Source organism: Brassica napus, chromosome C9 (assembly GCF_020379485.1).
Source record: "Brassica napus cultivar Da-Ae chromosome C9, Da-Ae, whole genome shotgun sequence".
Classification (NCBI taxonomy): Eukaryota; Viridiplantae; Streptophyta; class Magnoliopsida; order Brassicales; family Brassicaceae; genus Brassica; species Brassica napus.
This window is the reverse complement of record NC_063452.1, coordinates 23,039,758-23,059,572: the sequence shown is the minus strand read 5'-3', so window position 1 is coordinate 23,059,572 and position 19,815 is coordinate 23,039,758. Positions and strand designations below refer to the sequence as shown.

The following is a 19,815-nucleotide window of genomic DNA, read 5'->3' as shown; positions in this document are numbered from 1 at the left end:
GAAATCTTATATATTAAAACAGAAGTCACAATTTTGATTCATGTGTGATTTTTTTAAAATGAACCTAATGGACCTATTCCTAGAAAGTTATGTTACATTTAATCTATAATCTTATCATTTAAATTTTGGGCTTACCATAAATTTTTATTGAGTTATCAATAATTAGATTTAAACAATAAATGATCCATTGGATTTATAGATTGTATAAATTAAATAGATATAATTTAATGTTGTAATACTATATGTTAATTATTTAAATATTTGTCGGTGTTAACTTTTTAAAATTACAAAGATTTTTTTTAAAAATAACAAAAATTATATTATCTAACAATGATTAATCTTTACTACCTTAAACCAATGAAAACAAATTTTAAACTATATAATTTATTTTAAAAATTAAAAAAAGACTAAATGTTTAATTATTTAATCGATAATATAAATCTATGAAACAAAAAATTTAATTTTTAAAAAATTTCTAAATTTGTGAAATGTTACAATATTTTTGAATATGACAATAAAATAATATTTTACTAATCTTTATATATATAGTTATGATTTTAATAATGAAATAATAATCTGAAAATATATATATAGAAAAAAATACAAATACATGTGAAAGTTTGAAACAATCTATTCAATGAAAAAATATACCGTAAACTTATTATGTTTTAAAAATTGATAGACACATATATATTATAATATATATCAATTTAGAATTAAAAACAAAATGTTTATATAAAAATAAATAAAAACAAAATCCGCGCGGTTGCGCGGATCGAGATCTAGTTTGGTTTAAATCAGATAGGCTTCCACAAAAAAAATGGAAATGGAAGGATCCAAAAAATGAAACCAAAAACGTCATCTGGCTTCCATTTTCAATGGTTCATTTTATTTTTAATTTTAACATAAAATAATTTTAATGGTACGAACAAAAAAAACTTATATAAAGTAAACTCATTTTATTCTATTATAAAGAGGAAAATAGAATATGGTCGGAGACTCTTAAAAACGCTTTTCAATTTATGTCTCCACATACATCGGAGCTCCGATTTCGATCAGTTCTCCGGGTGAGTTTTCAAGATTTAGAAGGTGGAAGAAGAGGAAGATCAATGGTGGTGGTGGTCGCCAAGATTCGACGCAAGGCGTGGCTTGGGGAATATTCCAGATCAATACCGGAGTTTCCACGTTTCAGCGACTCGTTAACAGACGCTCGGTACTCCCAGAGAGGCTGTAATAATAAGTTTGAAATTGGAAATATATATTAAATCTCTGATTGCGAAAATTAAAGATGTTTGATTGATTTGTGAATCTCCTGCTTGGTATAGGGGCACAAGACACGGTTGCATATAGGGCAGCTTGTGAAGGACACTTCTGCTAGTGAAACTGATCATCGAACTGGTGTCAATGTAAAAAAGTTAAAACCTTTCGTCTTCTTTGTTTCGGTTACTTATGAGAGTTGTGATGGTTCTTGATTGTTTAATTGTTAAAAATGTGTAGCCAAGTATATAAGAAGATTGCCGATGCTAAGCTTGCAAAGGACTTTCAAAGCTGTGTTGAAAGAGAAACCACTTATGCTCCTCTCCTTTCTCCATCTGCTCGTCCCTCTAGGTAATAGTTTGTTATCAGAGACGAGGATGAAGACCGGTTTGTGTTGTTCTTGATGATATAGAGCAAACAGTTTGATTTTTTGTTTTGTTAGTCTGGTTTTAATGAATCACGTTTCCTTTTTTTCCATATTTGCTTCATCTATGCAGCGAGTGAAGTAGATAACCTTCAGGAACAGAGGGCACAAGTTGTGGAGTCAAAAAGAAACATCTTATCTATTTAGTATTGTGATGCAACATGTCTTCCTCTTGTTTGCTTGCAGGCAGGAACAAGGCTGTGATCGAAGAAAGAGAGCAGCAAGGGATTCAAGAAATACATAATCAGATTGGAGAGATTAACGAAATATGCAAAGATCTTGCGGTTCTTGTTAAAGACCAAGGAGTCATGATAGGTGAACAAAATCTATAAGAGCATGCCCTCAGTTCTACAGTTGCGGAGCTCACTTTATTTTTTTTTAGTTGGCAGAAGATATCGATACTCACATTGACAACTCTCGAGCTACAACTGCTCAAGGAAGATCTCAGCTCGCACAAGCCTCAAACACACACAAAGATCAAACTCATCTCTGGTAAATAAATAAAAAAAGACTTCAAAATTTTCTGTTTTTTAGGGATGGGGTATAGGGCTACATTCTAATGTTTTGATCTTGTTTACATGCAGACATGCTTGCTCTTGGTGATATTTGGCATTGTACTCCTGATCGTGGTTATTGTTCTCGCAGCTTGATGTTGGAAAAGCAAGAACAAGTTTTTTGGAATGTTTTCATCAACGAGTATATAACGTGGCAAAGCTTAGTAGTTGGGTTTAAGGGTGTACTGGTTAATGTAATAGAGTGGGTGGTGTGGTTTTCTTTATTTGTTGGAGATGAGCGTCTTGCTTGTATTTCTCCTAAATTCCGATAAACCGTAACTCCGGAAGTATCATGGAAGAGATTGGTTTTGCACCGGTTCAAACTTGCCAAAAAAAAATGTGATTGAGATTGAGAGAAGCGTGTTGCTGCAGTCACAAGGAAGTCCAAAAGCTAATTTATCAAGACTGCTTCGGGTTCTTGCAAGCTTCAACCTCGTGCAACAAGAATTGAAAACGCAAACATATGCTGTAGGATTCCTGATTCCGGCAGCGACATCCAAGACGAGGGATCTAGTTTAGGTCTTGGATCAAGAGAGTGGCCACTCTCTTGAAGAGGCTGTATAGATAAGCAGAGGAACAATCTTAACGATATGAACCTAAACAAGAGATCGAGATAATTGACTTGATGCCGTGCATGTAAAGGAATCTTCAAACTGATTTCATCATTTTCATAATCTCTAGAATTGATTTCGACATGAATCTCAATGACTGACCTGTTTGATCTGAACGAAGGCAGCTCGATCTGTATTAGTTTTAGTAATGGATCTAACTCACACCCAAAAAGTAGCTCTACATAGGTAGTAAATCACCCTGGACTCTGATACCATATTAGTGATGGGTCTGTCTCACCCAAAAACTACCTCAATGACACAACACCCACACGATGTGAGATGTTAATAATCTGAAAGCTTTTTTCAATGATCGGACTTGACGATTTCATCAGAATCTCTAACCTGATGAGATGAGATGAGATAGAGCTCAAGCAGTATGTGGAGGAGAAGGTGAAGATCACGGCTATGATCGATCTCCTGCCAGGCTGCCACCGTATTCCGGGTTTGCTACCCATCGATTTGAATTTCATAAGTCTAGTTCAAGCGCTACACAGAGACCATTGTTTCTGCTTGATCCGGTGAGGGTAAAGTCCGGCGATCAATTTGGATAAGTTGCCGGTTAAACAAGCCTATTTCGACCCGGTTTTGTTAATTTGAAATGGACCGGTCTAGTCCAGTAAGGCCAGACGATTTTTAATCGTAAACAACTTAAAATAAAACACAACTCATATGAGTTGGCCATAACATATTAGGTCAGTGGAAAGAACTTATAATTTTTTAAAATAATATGAGAAAGGAAAGAAAAAAGCGTCTTTATTATGGAAAAGCGAAAGCTAAAGAGCCCACAAAACCCATGAAATGTTGAAAAGAAAAGACAAAGAAATCTAATTTTACAAAAAAAGAATCGAATGTAAGCTTTAGAGACTTTGAAATTGAATTCTCTTCATTTCAATATAAAAAAAAAAGAACGAAAGAAATTGAAAGGTTGATATATGAAATATCATGAATAATATGTTTTGTGTTATGAAATAACTTATAATTTATAGTATCGACAAATTAAAATAAGAGTAGAATTTAATATCCGTAGGAAGCAAATAACACTAATATGAGGGAGATAGTTTATTATAAGGAAGAAGAAGAAGATGTAATGATGTACAAAAGAGTGAGATGAGTGATGGTATTTATAGTGAGCAACAATACATAAAATATCAAAGATGGTGCTTGATTTGGTAAATGAGTGGGTGATCATAGTGCTTGATGAGTAGATGATCATAATGCTTGATGAGTAGGTGATCATAGTGCTTGAGTTGGTAAAGGAGTGGAGGATCATTTCAAAGTTTATCTTATAACACTCCCCCTTGATCATCCATCTTGTATTAAGTTTCGTAACACTCTCCTTGGGGACCGGTGTCACTCTCCGCTCTCGCTTAACGTCTTTGTTGCCTCGTTAAAAACCTTTCTAGGAAAACCCAATGGGAAAAACCATAGTTAGGTAAAAAGAGTACAACTACGTAAGCTCCCCCTCGATTGAGCAGTCATAGATCCTTCTGATGACGCATTCCAATGTTATGGACATGTTTTCTGAATACCGAAGTAGGAAGTGCTTTTGTGAAGAGGTCGGCTGCATTGTCGCATGATCGGACATATCTTACTTCAATCTCTTTCTTCTTCTCGAGCTCTTGAGTGTATGAGAAGAACTTTGGATGTATATGTTTTGTTCTATCACTTTTGATATATCCTTCCTTCGTTTGAGCAACACATGCTGCATTGTCTTCATATAGAATAGTTGGCCCCGTACTTTTGTCAATCCCACTACTTGAACAAATGTGTTGGCTTATTGATCTTAGCCATACACATTCTTTACTTGCTTCATGGAGTGCGATGATCTCAGCATGATTTGAAGAGGTAGCCACAAGCGTTTGTTTCTGAGAACGCCAAGATATAGCAGTGCCTCCGATCGTAAAAACATATCCTGTTTGCGATCGGGCTTTGTGTGGATCTGAAAGATATCCTGCATCTGCAAAACCAACCATTTGACCATTTGAATCTTTAGGGTAAAATAAGCCTAAATCAATAGTCCCTTGTAGGTAACGAAAGACATGTTTAATTCCATTCCAATGTCTTCGTGTTGGAGATGAGCTAAATCTTGCTAGAAGATTAACAGCGAATGATATATCAGGCCGTGTACAATTTGCAAGGTACATCAACGCTCCAATTGCACTTAGATATGGTACTTCCGGACCAAGTATCTCTTCTTTTTCCTCAGGTGGTCGAAATGGATCACTTTCAATGTTAAGTGATCTAACGACCATCGGGGTGCTAAGAGGAGTTGATTTATCCATGTTAAATCGTTTCAACACTCTTTTAGTGTATGTGGATTGATGCACAAATATACCATTTTGTGAATGTTCTATTTGTAGGCCAAGACAATACTGTGTCTGTCCAAGATCTTTCATCTCAAATTCTCCTTTGAGATAGTCTGATGCCTTTTGTATTTCTTTTTGAGTTCCAATAATATTTAGATCATCAACATATACCGCGATTATCACAAATCCGGATGTTGTTTTCTTGATGAAAACACATGGGCATATAGGATCATTCACATATCCTTCTTTTGTTAAATGTTCACTGAGACGATTGTACCACATACGTCCAGATTGTTTTAACCCATATAATGATCTTTGCAATTTTATTGCACATAACTCTTTAGGTTTGGAACTTAATGCTTCTGGCATTTTAAATCCATCAGGGATTTTCATGTAGATATCAGTATCTAATGATCCGTATAGATAAGCTGTAACAACATCCATGAGACGCATCTCAAGATTTTTATCAGCGGCTAGACTCATCAGGAATCTAAATGTGATCGCATCCATTACAGGAGAATATGTTTCCTCATAATCAATACCAGGTCTTTGAGAAAATCCTTGGGCTACAAGGCGAGCTTTATACCTTGTAATCTCATTTTTCTCATTTCGTTTTCGAACGAAAATCCATCTGTACCCAACTGGTCTCACATCTTCAGGTGTGAGTACAATAGATCCAAACACTTTTCGTTTGTTAAGCGAATCAAGTTCGATTTGTATTGCTTCTTTCCATTTATTCCAATCATGTCTCTTTTGACATTCATATATGGATTTCGGTTCTGGATCATCGGTATCTTCATTTACCTCACTTGACACGATATATGAGAAAGCATCATCAAGGTCATTTTGTTCATTTCTATTCCATATCCTTTTATTATGGATGTAATTAATAGAAATCTCATGATTATCTTTCGATTCATGATGCTCTGATTCATCAGAGTCCTTATCATTTATTTCTTCCAAAATATTTTCTGCTATTTTGGGTGCATCATATATTTCAGCTTTCTTCTGTTTCCTAGGATTCTTATCCTTAGAACCAGCAGGTCTACCACGCTTCAGGCGTGTTTTTGGCTCTCGTGTGTCATCCTCCTTTTCTTGTTCATTTGGCATTTTGATACGAGCAGGAGCATTTGCAGCTGGTATATGAGATTTAGTTACCGTCTTGGTATCTGCAAATGCATCAGGTAGCTGGTTAGCTATACTCTGTAAATGCATAATTCGTCGAACTTCTAGTTCTGACTCTTTAGTAGGAGGATCAAGATATAACAATGATGGTACACTCCATTTTATATCACTTCCAACATTTTTGTTTTCTCCCCCTAGAACTGGGAATACATTTTCGTCAAAATGACAATCAGCAAAACGTGCTGTAAAGACGTCACCAGTCTGTGGTTCTAGGTATCTTATAATTGATGGAGAATCACAACCAACATATATTCCCAACCTTCTTTGTGGTCCCATCTTTGTTCGTTGTGGTGGTGCTACAGGCACATATACCGCACAACCAAAGATTCTAAAGTGGGAAATGTTTGGTTCTCGACCAAACGCTAACTGTAGTGGGGAATACTTATGGTATGCACTCGGTCTGATCCGAATGAGTGCTTCTGCATGCAAAATGGCATGTCCCCATACAGAGGTTGGAAGTTTTGATCTCATGATCAATGGTCTTGCAATCAATTGCAGACGCTTAATTAAAGATTCAGCCAAACCATTTTGCGTATGAACATGAGCAACCGAATGTTCAACTTCAATTCCCATTACCATACAATAGTCATTGAATGCTTGGGATGTAAATTCACCAGCGTTGTCTAGTCTAACTCTTTTAATAGTATAATCAGGAAACTGTGCTCGCAGTTTGATTATCTGAGTTAGAAATCTCGCAAATGCCACATTTCGAGATGATAATAGACAAACGTGTGACCATCTACTGGATGCGTCAATTAATACCATAAAATAGTGGAATGGTCCACATGGTGGATGTATCGGTCCACATATATCACCTTGAATTCTTTCAAGGAACTTTGGTGATTCTTTATCGATTTTGGTTGGCGATCAATTTTTCTAGAGAACATGCAACACATGTCATTTTATTCCCTTGAGAAATCTCCTGAATTTTCAATGGATGACCATGTGAACTTTATATGATTTTACGCATCATTGTAGTGCCTGGGTGGCCAAGACGATCATGCCATAACGTGAACTCTTTTGGGTTCCGTTTTACTACAAGATTTGATTCGATCTCATCGATATAAGTATGATGTAATCCCGAAGGAAGTTCTGGAAACTTTTCCAATATGTGTTTTCTGCCACATTTTTCAGAAATTACATACATGTATTTCTTTCCATCCTCAGTTGCAGACTGAGTATCATATCCGTGAAGATATATGTCTTTAAAACTCAACAAATTCCTTTTAGAACTCGGAGAATATAAAGCATTATTTATGGAAAATTTTGTTCCATTCGGCAAAGTAAAGTTTGCTTTACCAGTTCCTTCAATCACGTCTGCAGGACCTGATATTGTATTGACGACAATTCTTGTCGGTTTTATATCAGAGAAATATCTCTTTTGTCTCAGAATAGTGTGCGTTGTTCCACTATCTGGTATGCATATTTCACGAATCCGTTTCTTGGATTTTGCTCCATTAGTATTTTGATCCATTTCTGAAATTATCATAAACATTAAATAAAAGTGAAACGTGAAATTTATTCATTGATTATATAAAGAAAACACACAATAATTATACATATATTGTTGTTAAAACAACATTATTCTTTAAAAACATAATTATTATACATTACAAATGAGGACTATTCAGTAGTCTTATTAGAAATATTTCCGTACTCTTCAAGAGTATTCTAGTCCAGCTCATTTGCGAAATCAGAGGATTCAAGGTATGAGGTCCCTTCAACGTTTTCCGTGAGGTTCACCTCTTTAGCCTTTCCTTTTATGGATTCTTGATATAACTTGCACAAATGTGGGGGAGTACGACAGGTACGGGACCAATGTCCTTTACATCCACATCTGTAACATACAGTCTCACTTTTCTTTGTGGTATCCTCTTCGGTTTCTTTGCCTTTATGAGGTTGTTCAGATCTAACCCATTTGTTAGATCTAATACTTTTAGGATAGTAAGGCTTTCCACGTTTGTTGTTGAAACGCCGACCACGACCTCGGTTGGTATGGTTTCTCCTTCCCGAATATTCTACCGCCGTAGCATTCACTTCGGGAAATGCCTTGGCTCCCGTAGGTCGGGAATTATGGTTTTTGATTAGTAACTCATCGTTCTTTTCAGCCAACATGAGTGTTACCATCAATTCAGAAAATTTGGTGTACCCACATTTTCTGTAAATTCGGGATAAGACGTTGTGTTCTTTGTGGAAGGTATTGTATGTCTTGTCAAGCATTTCTGCTTCGGTGACAGGGTTACCACAATATTTTAATTGTGCAACTATCCTCAAGATAGTGGAATTGTAATCTCTAACCCTTTGGAAATCCTGAAACCTCAGGGTTTTCCACTCTTCAAGAGCGTGAGGGAGATTGATTTCCTTTTGATTATCGAATCTGTCTTTCAAGGCTTGCCATAGTACAGCTGGGTCCTCAACGTCCCCATAGTCGTGAGTTAGATTCTCATCTAAATGCTTCTTCAGGAAGATTATCGCTTCGGCTATATGCTCGGGTGGCGATTTGTTACCGACTTTTATAGCTTCGGATATCTTTTTTATTACAAGATAAGGTTTCACATTTGTGACCCATCTGACATAGTTTTCGCCGGTTACTTTTAGAGCCGGGAACTGGAGTTTCTCAATGTTTGCCATTTGTATTTCTAAAACACAAAATAGTAATTTTATTAGAACTTCATAATTTAAAAACCGTTTACATTAACCATACAAGAAATTACAAGGAGAAGCGATGTAAATAAAAGTAAACCGATATTCATCTTAAATTCACCCGGAGTAAATTCTCCAACGAATAAACCATAAATAGAAACACAAATAAAAATGACACATAAAAACAAAAGTACGCGAATCATCTTTCTTGAAATGAAAAATTCGGAGAAGACCGATTTGAAATTTTTGAGAGAAGATGAAATGTTTTGGATGATGAAATGGAGTGAAAATGAGTTGTATTTATAGATGAAAATTACTGTTCATGACCGTTGGAGAAAGTAGAAATTTTTGAAAAATTTTCTTTGTGACCGTTGGGTTAAATCGAGTGCACCAAAAATTAGTCTGAAAATATCGTATTAAACGGTCAATCAAATCTATAAAATTTCATAAAAGTGAAAAATTATGACAATGAAATATTTATGTTATATGACAACAAATCCTGCGACGGCTCAGCCGATCAATGCAGAATAATAAATAAATTATACGACGGCTCGGCCGACCAATTAATAATAAACAGAATATAAGGCGGCTCAGCCGACCAATAAATAATAAACAGGATATAAGGCGGCTCGGCCGGCCAATAAATGAATTAAATTACTAGTAAATAATATAGGCGGTATTCCGGCCATTATAACATGATATAAATAATAGTAGAGGCGGTATACCGACCATTATAACAGGGTATAAATGATACAAATAAATTTTACCGAATCGCAGAGTGATCATGCTGATAACGTGTTATGAAATAACTTATAATTTATAGTATCGGGAAATTAAAATAAGAGTAGAATTTAATACCCGTAGGAAGTAAATAACACTAATATGAGGGAGATAGTTTATTATAAGGAAGAAGAAGAAGATGTAATGGTGTACAAAAGAGTGAGATGAGTGATGGTATTTATAGTGAGCAACAATACATAAAATATCAAAGATGGTGCTTGATTTGGTAAATGAGTGGGTGATCATAGTGCTTGATGAGTAGATGATCATAATGCTTGATGAGTAGATGATCATAGTACTTGAGTTGGTAAAGGAGTGGAGGATCATTTCAAAGTTTATCTTATAACATTTTGAACTTTTACTCGATAATATTGTATTCTATTTTTCTCATAATCAGCTCTGACGTAAGATCTTTGTTTGGAATAACTTGAAACATTAGAGTTGAATTACAATGGTGGTCGTCATACACTATACGTACATCGGTACATGTCATGTGTTCATAGTATATCCACGACGTCTAAGAACAAATATATATTTCTAATATATCAGATGTCTTATACGAATTCCAGGGTTAAAAACAGTAAAACGTGAACGTTCCTTTAGTCTTCTATTTTGCTTTTCACGTTTCATAATTTTACTACTTCCCAAGATAAACAACACATTACTTTCACTTGTAAACGTTAATACAAACGCTGAACCACAATATACTATCAAACAAAAAAACAAAGCAAGACCTAATGGGGTATCATTCTGAATTGTCCAACGCCAAAGTTTTGGATTATGATGAAAGCGTAGCCTGGTGGTAAAGGAACCTCGGCTGAGGTGCCCGCCACCCGACTTCGAGTCCCGGCCACGGGGGGTATTTACATGGGCTGCCTCCCGCCCTCCAGACCACTTCGCGTAACCAGGGGCCCTTAAGTGGACGCTTAAAAATCCTGTAATGGCTTGGGCTTCGGCCCGGTGGGCTAGTCGATCACGCAAAGTGGTCGGATACTGGATTATCAAAAAAATGAAAGCGTAGGTCCTTTGTGGTGATTAAGATGATTGATTGATAAATGGCCCAGTCACAATTCTTTTCTAACAATTCCTTTATAATATGAAAATCTTTAAGTTCTCGTACAAAACATTTAACTATTGAAAAGTAACCCAATAGGTTTGCATGCTGTGTAATCTCTACACTTTTTAATAACAAGAGTAACCCATATTTTGATTTACAATATACTAATATGTACTTGTTGGAATTTAAGAAAACTTCTAATGTTTTATAATTTCAATTAGGATCAGATACATATCCATTAACTTTCTCTCTTTCGTTGTGCTATGAAACAGTATTCTTTTCATGATTTAATTTTTAATTCTCAGTTGATAACGAATTGTGAAAAGAGAAGCTTTAAAGGGAAAAAAAAACCTTTAAGGAAAGTGAATTAATGGGTCCTCTTTCAATTATTTTATTCCCCTTATTCATATTAAATTATTGAAAAACGAAACCCAACTTTGGTCATTTTTGCTTTATTTTAAATTTGTCGATAGCATAATTAACCCTGATGAAGTTTCTTCCTCCTTTATATATGTGTGCCCAAAATTCCACTTCAACCAGATATCTTCAGTACATCTCTCTACTTTCTTTTCTCTTCCCAACAGTAATAAACAAAGATTCTTATTCGATTCAAGACAAGCTCAAAAATAAAGATGGTGTCCAACGTTCAGGCGTAGGGTTTTAGTATGCAACTACTATATACATTACATATATGGATGTGTCATCATGCCTGGCTCCCTGTATGCCACAAGTGGGTATCAATTTTGGTTGAAAAATTGGCTGCTGGTGGCGTACGAGGAGCCAAGCATGACCAGAAGAAGCAGATGATAACTCATATATGGCATATAAATATCATATATCACATCTATAATATATGGTTTTGTTTTATTTGGATTTCTGCTTTTTGGTTTAATTACTTTTTGATTTTGATAGGAAATGAAACAAGGTTGTATACTTTGATGATCTGTTTACGTTTGGATTTGGTTTCAGTCATATCATCATTAGTTTTAATGAAATTTTGTTTGTTTTTGTTTTTCTATTTGTTTCACTTTGTCCAAGGTTCATTACACTATATTTAACTGATTAAGATTCTGTACGATATTGAATCGATTTGTGTTGAGGTCTAGATTTAAATCAGATTGATTTGGTTTTGGTGCACATACTTATACTTACGTTATTTTATTTCTTATAAATTTAAACTTTATATTAGGTTAAGATAGTAGTTAAGAACCATTGCTTATATATATGGGTATTATACGATAGTTATGGAATAAGGTTGTAAATATTCATTAATATTTTCAAGTTTTGTATATGCAGTCGAGATGTGGCTTTGTAAAAGGTAAGAAAAAAATATATTGAAAAAAATCAGATCTTTAAGCTTAGGCGACAGTGTTTTAATAAATCATCAAGTCTATTTTCTGTAGTTTTACCGAATTATTTTTGCTATTTTTGATTTTTTGTCATTTATTTTTAGACGATGATGTTTTTCTCTGACTTTTATTATTTGAACTTTTTAGAATGCGCCTAAGTTGTATATTTGAAAATTATTTTTCCCGGTCAAAAAGTCTTGTAGAAGAAAATAAGTTTGAGAGGGTGATAGACGGTAATCATATAAATCAGTATATAGTGTCAATTTCATATTTTAATTCTGGAAACAAAAATTCAGAACATAGGTGCCAATTAAGTTTTGCAAAATGTCAAAGGCCTCCTCCAATCACGGAGCATAAGCAATTTATAGTGAACATATTCTTTTCTTTTTCTTTTTGAAAGCCAACATGATTTATTCTTTTTTTAAAGCTAACATGATTTATTCTTAACCATTGTCATAATTAGTTATTGGATCGTGGTGGATTATGTTTTAAAAAAAAAAAAATATGATCCGCGTTAAAACGCGGATTATGTTTCTTACTTTTGTTTCATTTACAAAATCAACAAAATAAATTTATGGGAAATTCGGTTAAAGAGAGTGGTTATGAATTTTAGTTTTTTTATGGGAAATTCGGCCATTCTCTTTTCCCGAATTTCCCAAAAGTGACAAAATTTGATTTTGTACTAAGGGGAACATACAATGGTTATGAATTTTAATTTTTTTTGCATTGTAAATTAATTGACATGATTTTTTTAAAGCTAACATGATTTATTCTTAACCATTGTCACTTTTGGACTTTCACTACCACTCAAGGTTATAAAAATTCATATCAATTAATTTACAATGCAAAAAAATTAAAAAAAATAAAAAAATGAAGTAGTCAAACATATGCATATATGAAATATATTTTTGGATTCAAAAAATATTTGGAATGGTAAATTGAAAAACAGGCTAAAGGTGTTAGTATATAAGATCTACCATCTATGGCGATTCAAAATAGGCTAAAGGTGTTAGTATATAAGATCTACCATCTATGGCGATTCAAAATATTCAGTCTAACTGAAACACAATGATCTACACAAGGAAGAATGCGCATTACACCGAAACATTAAGATCTACGATGGCAAAATACAAAATAAACATTTCCTTCTATGTTGTGCATTTTTGGTAGATCATAAGAAATAATAAACGTTCTTGTATCTTCTATGAAAGAATATACATTCTTCTCACTTCTCTTCTATCTATAATATCGGTATTCTATATCTACCACCTCATCTTTATTCTACCTTTCGTAGATTGTAATTTCTACTAGATTTTAAACAAAATCCGGAAATCTATGAAAAAACGGTTAGAAAATATTTCCTAAATCTATTAAATCTTTTTTATTTCCTTTTTTAAATCTTCTTCCCTAACTTTTAGTTTCTTCCCTAAATTTTAGTTTCTTCGTTGCCAACCATGATTTGGACAAAAAAATCGTAGAGCTTCTTCTCTTTTTCATAGTTTCTCCAAACTTTTGTCAATCTAACGTGAGAATATGCACATCTATGCCTATTCTGGGTTTTTGGAGATCGTCCAAAACAAAAGGATGGAAGTTTCTTGTTGATGAAGAAACAGGAGGTAGATTACTTACTTTGGACACAAGCAAAACCTTTAACAACCTAAGAGTTATGGTTTGTGAGGACTTTAGAACCGATGTAAACTTGGTCAATATCGAGCTGAGTTACTTACCTTCCGATTTGGTGATTGGCCTCGACTCACCACCTGTTTTCATCACCAATGATCGGCAACTCAAAAAATTTCTTACATATGTGAAGACCAAAGCTTCAACGCGGTTATGTGTGTGTATTCGATCTAAGGTCGGATTTGACTTGAAAGAAGAGCATGCTGAGTCGCCTAACAGAGAGGAAGTGGGTATCTCGTGTGAAGTTTCAGATGATATTGATGGTGAAGCCGAGCTTGAAGAAGAAGATGCGAAGATAGATGAAAGTGATGATGAAAACAAGTGTGAGAAAGATATGATCAACGGAAAGTCTGTCCATTTTTCTCTAGTTAATGTTGTGAAGAAGTGTCAACATTTTACTAGCAAAACAATTTTGTAGGAAATAATGGAAATATGTGCAATGAAACATAATTTCGACTACAAGGTTGGCAAAACGGATAAAAAAGTTTGGTACGTTCGTTGCGCGGATGATGATTGCCGCTGGCGTGTTCGTGCAGAGGGATTAATAGGTTCTTTATATTTTATCATCAAAAAGTATGTACCTGATCATTCATGTGCTCCATCATCAAGGAACCACTCTGTTCGGACAGCTTCATCAAAAACAGTTGGTAGTCTCATTATGCATAAGTACGAAAGTGTCAAGGAAGGGCCGAAACCTAATGATATCATCCAGTTGAGATATCCTACTCTTTAGCTTGGGAGACACATGAGTATGCAATAAATGTTGTGAGAGGCATTCTGGAGAAGGGTTATGAAAAAGTTCTCAAATACTTGTACATGATGAAGGAAGCTAATCCAGGATCACACACATTTTATGAAACTGAGAGCAATGGGAGATTCAGATTCCTCTTCATCTCACATGGTCAGTCTATTTGCGGTTTTTATGCTGCCATTCGAAAAATTATTGTTGTGGATGGGACTTTTTTGAAGAGCAAATACAAAGGAGTATTATTAGTTGCTACTGCTTTGGATGGAAACTCGAACCTATATCCTATTGCATTTGGAGTTGTCGACTCAGAGAATGACCGCTTGTGGGAATGGTTTATGAGACAACTTAATGTTGTCATTGCTGATGATCAGAGTTTAGCTTCTGTGTCTGACAGGAATACTTCACTTTCTAAAGCTCTTGCAAAAGTGTATCCGCATTCTCATCATGGAATTTGCATTCACCACTTGCTGAACAATGTTGTTACATATTTCAAAGGTAAAGGAGTCGCTGGTTTGGTTGCAAAGGCTTTTAAAGCTTCCCGAGTTGCTGATTTTAAGAAGCAATTCACTGTTATTTTCTCAATTAGTCCTGCAATTGGAAACTATCTAATACAAGCTGATGTGAAAAAGTGGGCTCGTTGTCAATTTTCGGGTTACAAGTACGATGTTAGGACCAATAACCCTGCTGAATCAATAAATTCTACTTTGCGTTTGCCAAGAGAGTTTCCAGTTATACCTTTGTTGGATATCATAAGGGAAATGATGACTCGATGGTTTTTCAAACGTAGAACTTTAAGTTCTAAGCATAAACAGCCACTGACCGTTGCTGTAGAGAAGAAGATTGATCGAAGGATTGAGAAGGGTAAGAAGTTTCAGGTTTTCTGGTAATAGGTTTTTCTGCCTATTGCAAATGTTGTAGTATAGTGGGGTGAATGTCGAACCAGTCCTAGTGATGTGAATCAGTGAGAATACAAGTCATTTCTTAAGCTAAGTAGATTCAATAGTGGTGAGTGTGTGACAACTAACAATAGCAAACAGAGCAATACAACAAGGTTTTAATCAATTTAAACAAGTGAATCCATGGGCTAAGGGAATTGACTTCAAGTAACTAAGATCCAATCTAGGTGACAAGCTTTCAATCAAAGTAATCTCTTAAGTCTAAACACAATTTTAGACAAGTCCTATGTCTAGGTAAATGTCCATTTGCTTAGAAATCATTAAACATCAAATGTCTTTGGCTTAATTCAATCAAGCAATCTTTAAGTTCAAGTTTAATAACTATCTAGCAATTTTAACATCAAGTGTCCTTGGCTAATCTCACTAGAGCTTAGTTGAGTTGATTCAAACACTTCATCTAATCATGTCTGATGAGAAGTGTTTAGAAATCAGGTTTAGAGTGATCAAGACTAAACAAGCATTAAAAATACTCAACAAGCAAGTTCATACAAGGATCTAATACAATAACACCATAGATCTTCACTAAGTTACTCTAATCTCCCTAACCCATGAATTCTTAAGGAAACTACTCACTAATCTCCATGAAAACACTTAATCTCATAATAGATTGAAGCATATTCAAGTAGATACAACAGAGAATAAAGATAAACAAGGATTAAACAAGCAAATTCAAGAGAATAAGAAGAAAAGAAACTAAAGATTCAAGCTTTCTCTCTCAAGAGTTCTTGTGTTCTTCATAAAAAAGTAGATAGATCCCCAATTATTGTCTGAAAAGTAGTTATATATCTCTAAAACTCGAGCTGGGGTTGACCCATAAAAACAGATATTTTTCTCCGTAGTGACCATAAAAGGTCGCTACAAGAGGTCACTACGCCTGTAGCGACCTGAAATGCCCGCTACGGGTGGCCGCTAGGACACTTAGACGATTTTTTCGCATTCTTGAACTCATAGCGACCTCATTATGCCGCTACGGAAGACCGCTACAGAAAGCGCTTCAACTATAGCGGTCTCTCTAACCCGCTACACACTCCCGCTACGGTACTTAGGCGCCTCAGCTCTATCTTCTGTAGCGACCATCTTTTGCCGCTACGCCTGGCCGCTAGGAATGTCATATTGATATGTGTGTAGTATTTTGATCATAAATCCCTCAATACAGCTCCAAACGACTTGAAACCACCTCCATTGTAAAGCTAACTCAATTTCCAGTGTCTCCACAAATTTTAGCTTCAGAAGAGATCTTTAAGGCCTTCATCCGTGTTCATCTTTCACTCTTTGGACTCAAAATCCCTCCAATGGTCTTCTAACTCATCCATGGTGCTCTCCAACACCTGATATGTACAAATGCAATGATATGCAACCTAAATGTGCCTAAATGATACTCTAGATGACCAAACCATGCAAGAATAAGAAGTTAAAAACATGTAAATTCACAAGATATCAACTCCCCCACACTAGTCCTTTACTTGTCCTCAAGTAAACTTTCAAGTCCTAAGAAGGAAAAAGTTTGAAAAAGGGAGCTCATAGCCAAAAGACACACATCCTAGCTCTTCTACAACATTCCAAATGATCATAGCAAACAATCATTGGTCATTCTTTTATCAGTCTAGCTTCTCAATGCCTATCAAACTCTTTTTATTTCTTTATACAAAGTGCAATGCTCATCAATCAACAAGTAACTTCAACCAATTCTCACATTCATTCACACACACACACACAAGGTGGATTCTCACAAATGGGCACATGATCTCAATCACTTGGCTTGGTAGATTAATGGTCTTTTATGAATGAAAAGAAAGGTTCAAATACAATCTTTTTAATGGTGGTAATCACTCAAGAACAAGGAGCATGATCATTATGCAAAATTTATCTAAGACTAGGAGCAATTCATGCATACATAGCTCATTCACATCATTCTACTCTTCTTCCTAAGTGATTACAAATTCTACCCATCTTTTATATTTCAAAACCCAAGTATATACACTTCATTCACATTTCTCACCAAGTGAACTCTCTCCCTTTTTTTTTTTTTTTTTTTTTTTTTTACATGATCAACCAACTAAGAACTTGACACTCTTTTTCTTTCCCCATTATGATTTTTCATTCATTTTTTTTTTTTTTTTTTTTTACTTTGGGGAATTCTAATTGACACACTTAAGAGTTTTTCTTCTTTTATTTTCTTGGTTCCTATTGGTTTTCTTTTCTTATTGACACTCTTTGATCTTTTTCTCTTCTCTCAAACCCAAGATATAACAACTTAAAAACACACAAACTCACTCACCATCCTAGTTGCTAGTTCAAATGAGGATCTTATGCTAGCAATAGATGAGAACAAACATATGTCGCTCCCAATACTCTCAAGATTTTGCACATGACAAGCTATCAATAAGAGACCTCACTCAACAAATCAATATTGATTTCAAAGAATGGCAAGGGTTTAAGGGTAGGGGAGTGCCATTCGGGTTAATCAAAGGATAATACATGGAATAAGATAACCCAAATGTGTATGAAATCCATGATCAAGTATGCAAGTGCCCATATGCAAGAGAGATTAAATTCATTATGCCCAAGTTCAGTTTGTAATTGGTTTCAAGAACAATGTCAATATCATATGAGCAACATGTTTGAAAAAGAGTTTTCAAGGCTCAAGAGATGCTTGTAGATATGTTCTTTTCATGGCAATTTCAATCATGGCTCCCTATGCATAATTCAAAACTCACAACTCTTTTTAAATTTTTTTTTTTTTTTTTTTTTTTTTTTTTTAGAAATCACAAGAAAATCCAAAATGCAAATCATTAAAATCCACACAGATGCAAAGTGCTAGATATGTCAAATGCAAATCATCCAAATAAAACCAAGCAAAATGATCAGTTTTTATAGTACCCCCACCACACTCGAATCACACAGTCTCTTGTGTGACTTTGAATTTGGAGTGGTTTACATGATAAGTAAAATAAAAATTACTAGAGATGTGGAGAGATTTTAAACCGGATTAGAGTACTTACCTTGTGACTGTAGCGACTTGAGCATGTTACTATGGATATGTCGCTATGAGCATGTCTCCACAGCACTTGTGTTTCTTTCCTAGCCTCTTTTGAAACCTTTCATTTTCCTGAGCACATTCCAAACTGAAATCACACACAATTCACACAAACAAACACACAAACAAGGATAGTTCACACAATTTATTATAAACATTCACACATATATACAAAGGATACTCTTGGGATTTCCTCCCAAGTGAGCTTGTTTTAAGTCTCTAGCTTGACTTTGCCTCCTTTAGGTTAGACTGTGGTTGGATCGGAAAGTGGAACTGAAGTTCCCAGGTCTTCCGATTTGGTTCCCAAGTAAAGCTTAGCTCTTTGTCCATTGATGGTGAACTCTCTTCCATCAGAACTCCACAAAACTATTGCTCCATAAGGTTTAACCTCTTTAACCTTGAAAGGACCAGACCACATTGACTTGAGCTTGCCTGGAAACAACTTCAGTCTGGAGTTGTAGAGAAGAACTTGATCTCCTTCTTTAAAGTCTCTTTTCAGGATATGTTTGTCATGGAGAGCCTTTGTTTTCTCTTTGTAGATCTTTGAACTTTCAAAAGCTTCAAGTCTTATCTCATCAAGTTCGTTCAGCTGGATCAATCTCTTCTCCTTGGCACTCTTGATGTCAAAGTTCAGCAACTTGACTGCCCATAGTGCCTTGTACTCAAGCTCAACTGGTAGATGGCAAGACTTTCCATAGAGAAGGTTGAAAGGTGTAGTTCCCAAAGGTGTCTTGTAAGCTGTCCTATAAGCCCACAATGCATCATCAAGCTTGATGGACCAATCTTTCCTTGTAACCCCCACAATCTTCTCCAGAATGGACTTGATCTCCCTATTGGAAATCTCAACTTGACCACTTGTTTGGGGGTGGTAAGGAGTTGCAACCTTGTGCTTCACACCATTCTTTTTAAGGAGGTTTGCAAACAGTTTGTTGATGAAGTGAGACCCTCCATCACTGATCACAACTCTTGGAATCCCAAACCTTGGAAAGATTATGCTCTTGAACATTTTTAGAACCACCTTTGCTTCATTGGTTGGACTTGCAATTGCTTCAACCCACTTAGAGACATAATCTACAGCCACCAATATGTACTTGTTGTTATAAGATGAAGGAAAAGGCCCCATGAAGTCAATACCCCAGACATCAAACACTTCAACTTCTAGGATGGGGTTTTGAGGCATTTCATTCCTCTTGGTGATGTTTCCTCTTCTTTGACAAGAGTCACACCT

The 19,815-nt window shown here is 35.3% G+C and overlaps 1 protein-coding gene and 1 pseudogene across 1 annotated transcript; both read left to right on the top strand.

Annotated features, from left to right (window-relative positions):
• Window positions 1-755: 755 nt before the first annotated feature.
• Window positions 756-2,552, top strand: LOC106416723 (annotated as a pseudogene).
• Window positions 2,553-13,709: 11,157 nt separating this feature from the next.
• LOC106417000 lies at window positions 13,710-15,481 on the top strand. Its single transcript, XM_013857867.2, has 2 exons — window positions 13,710-14,169; window positions 14,580-15,481. Exons 1-2 carry the CDS (start codon window positions 13,710-13,712, stop codon window positions 15,479-15,481), a joined length of 1,362 nt encoding a protein of 453 aa, XP_013713321.2.
• Window positions 15,482-19,815: the final 4,334 nt, after the last annotated feature.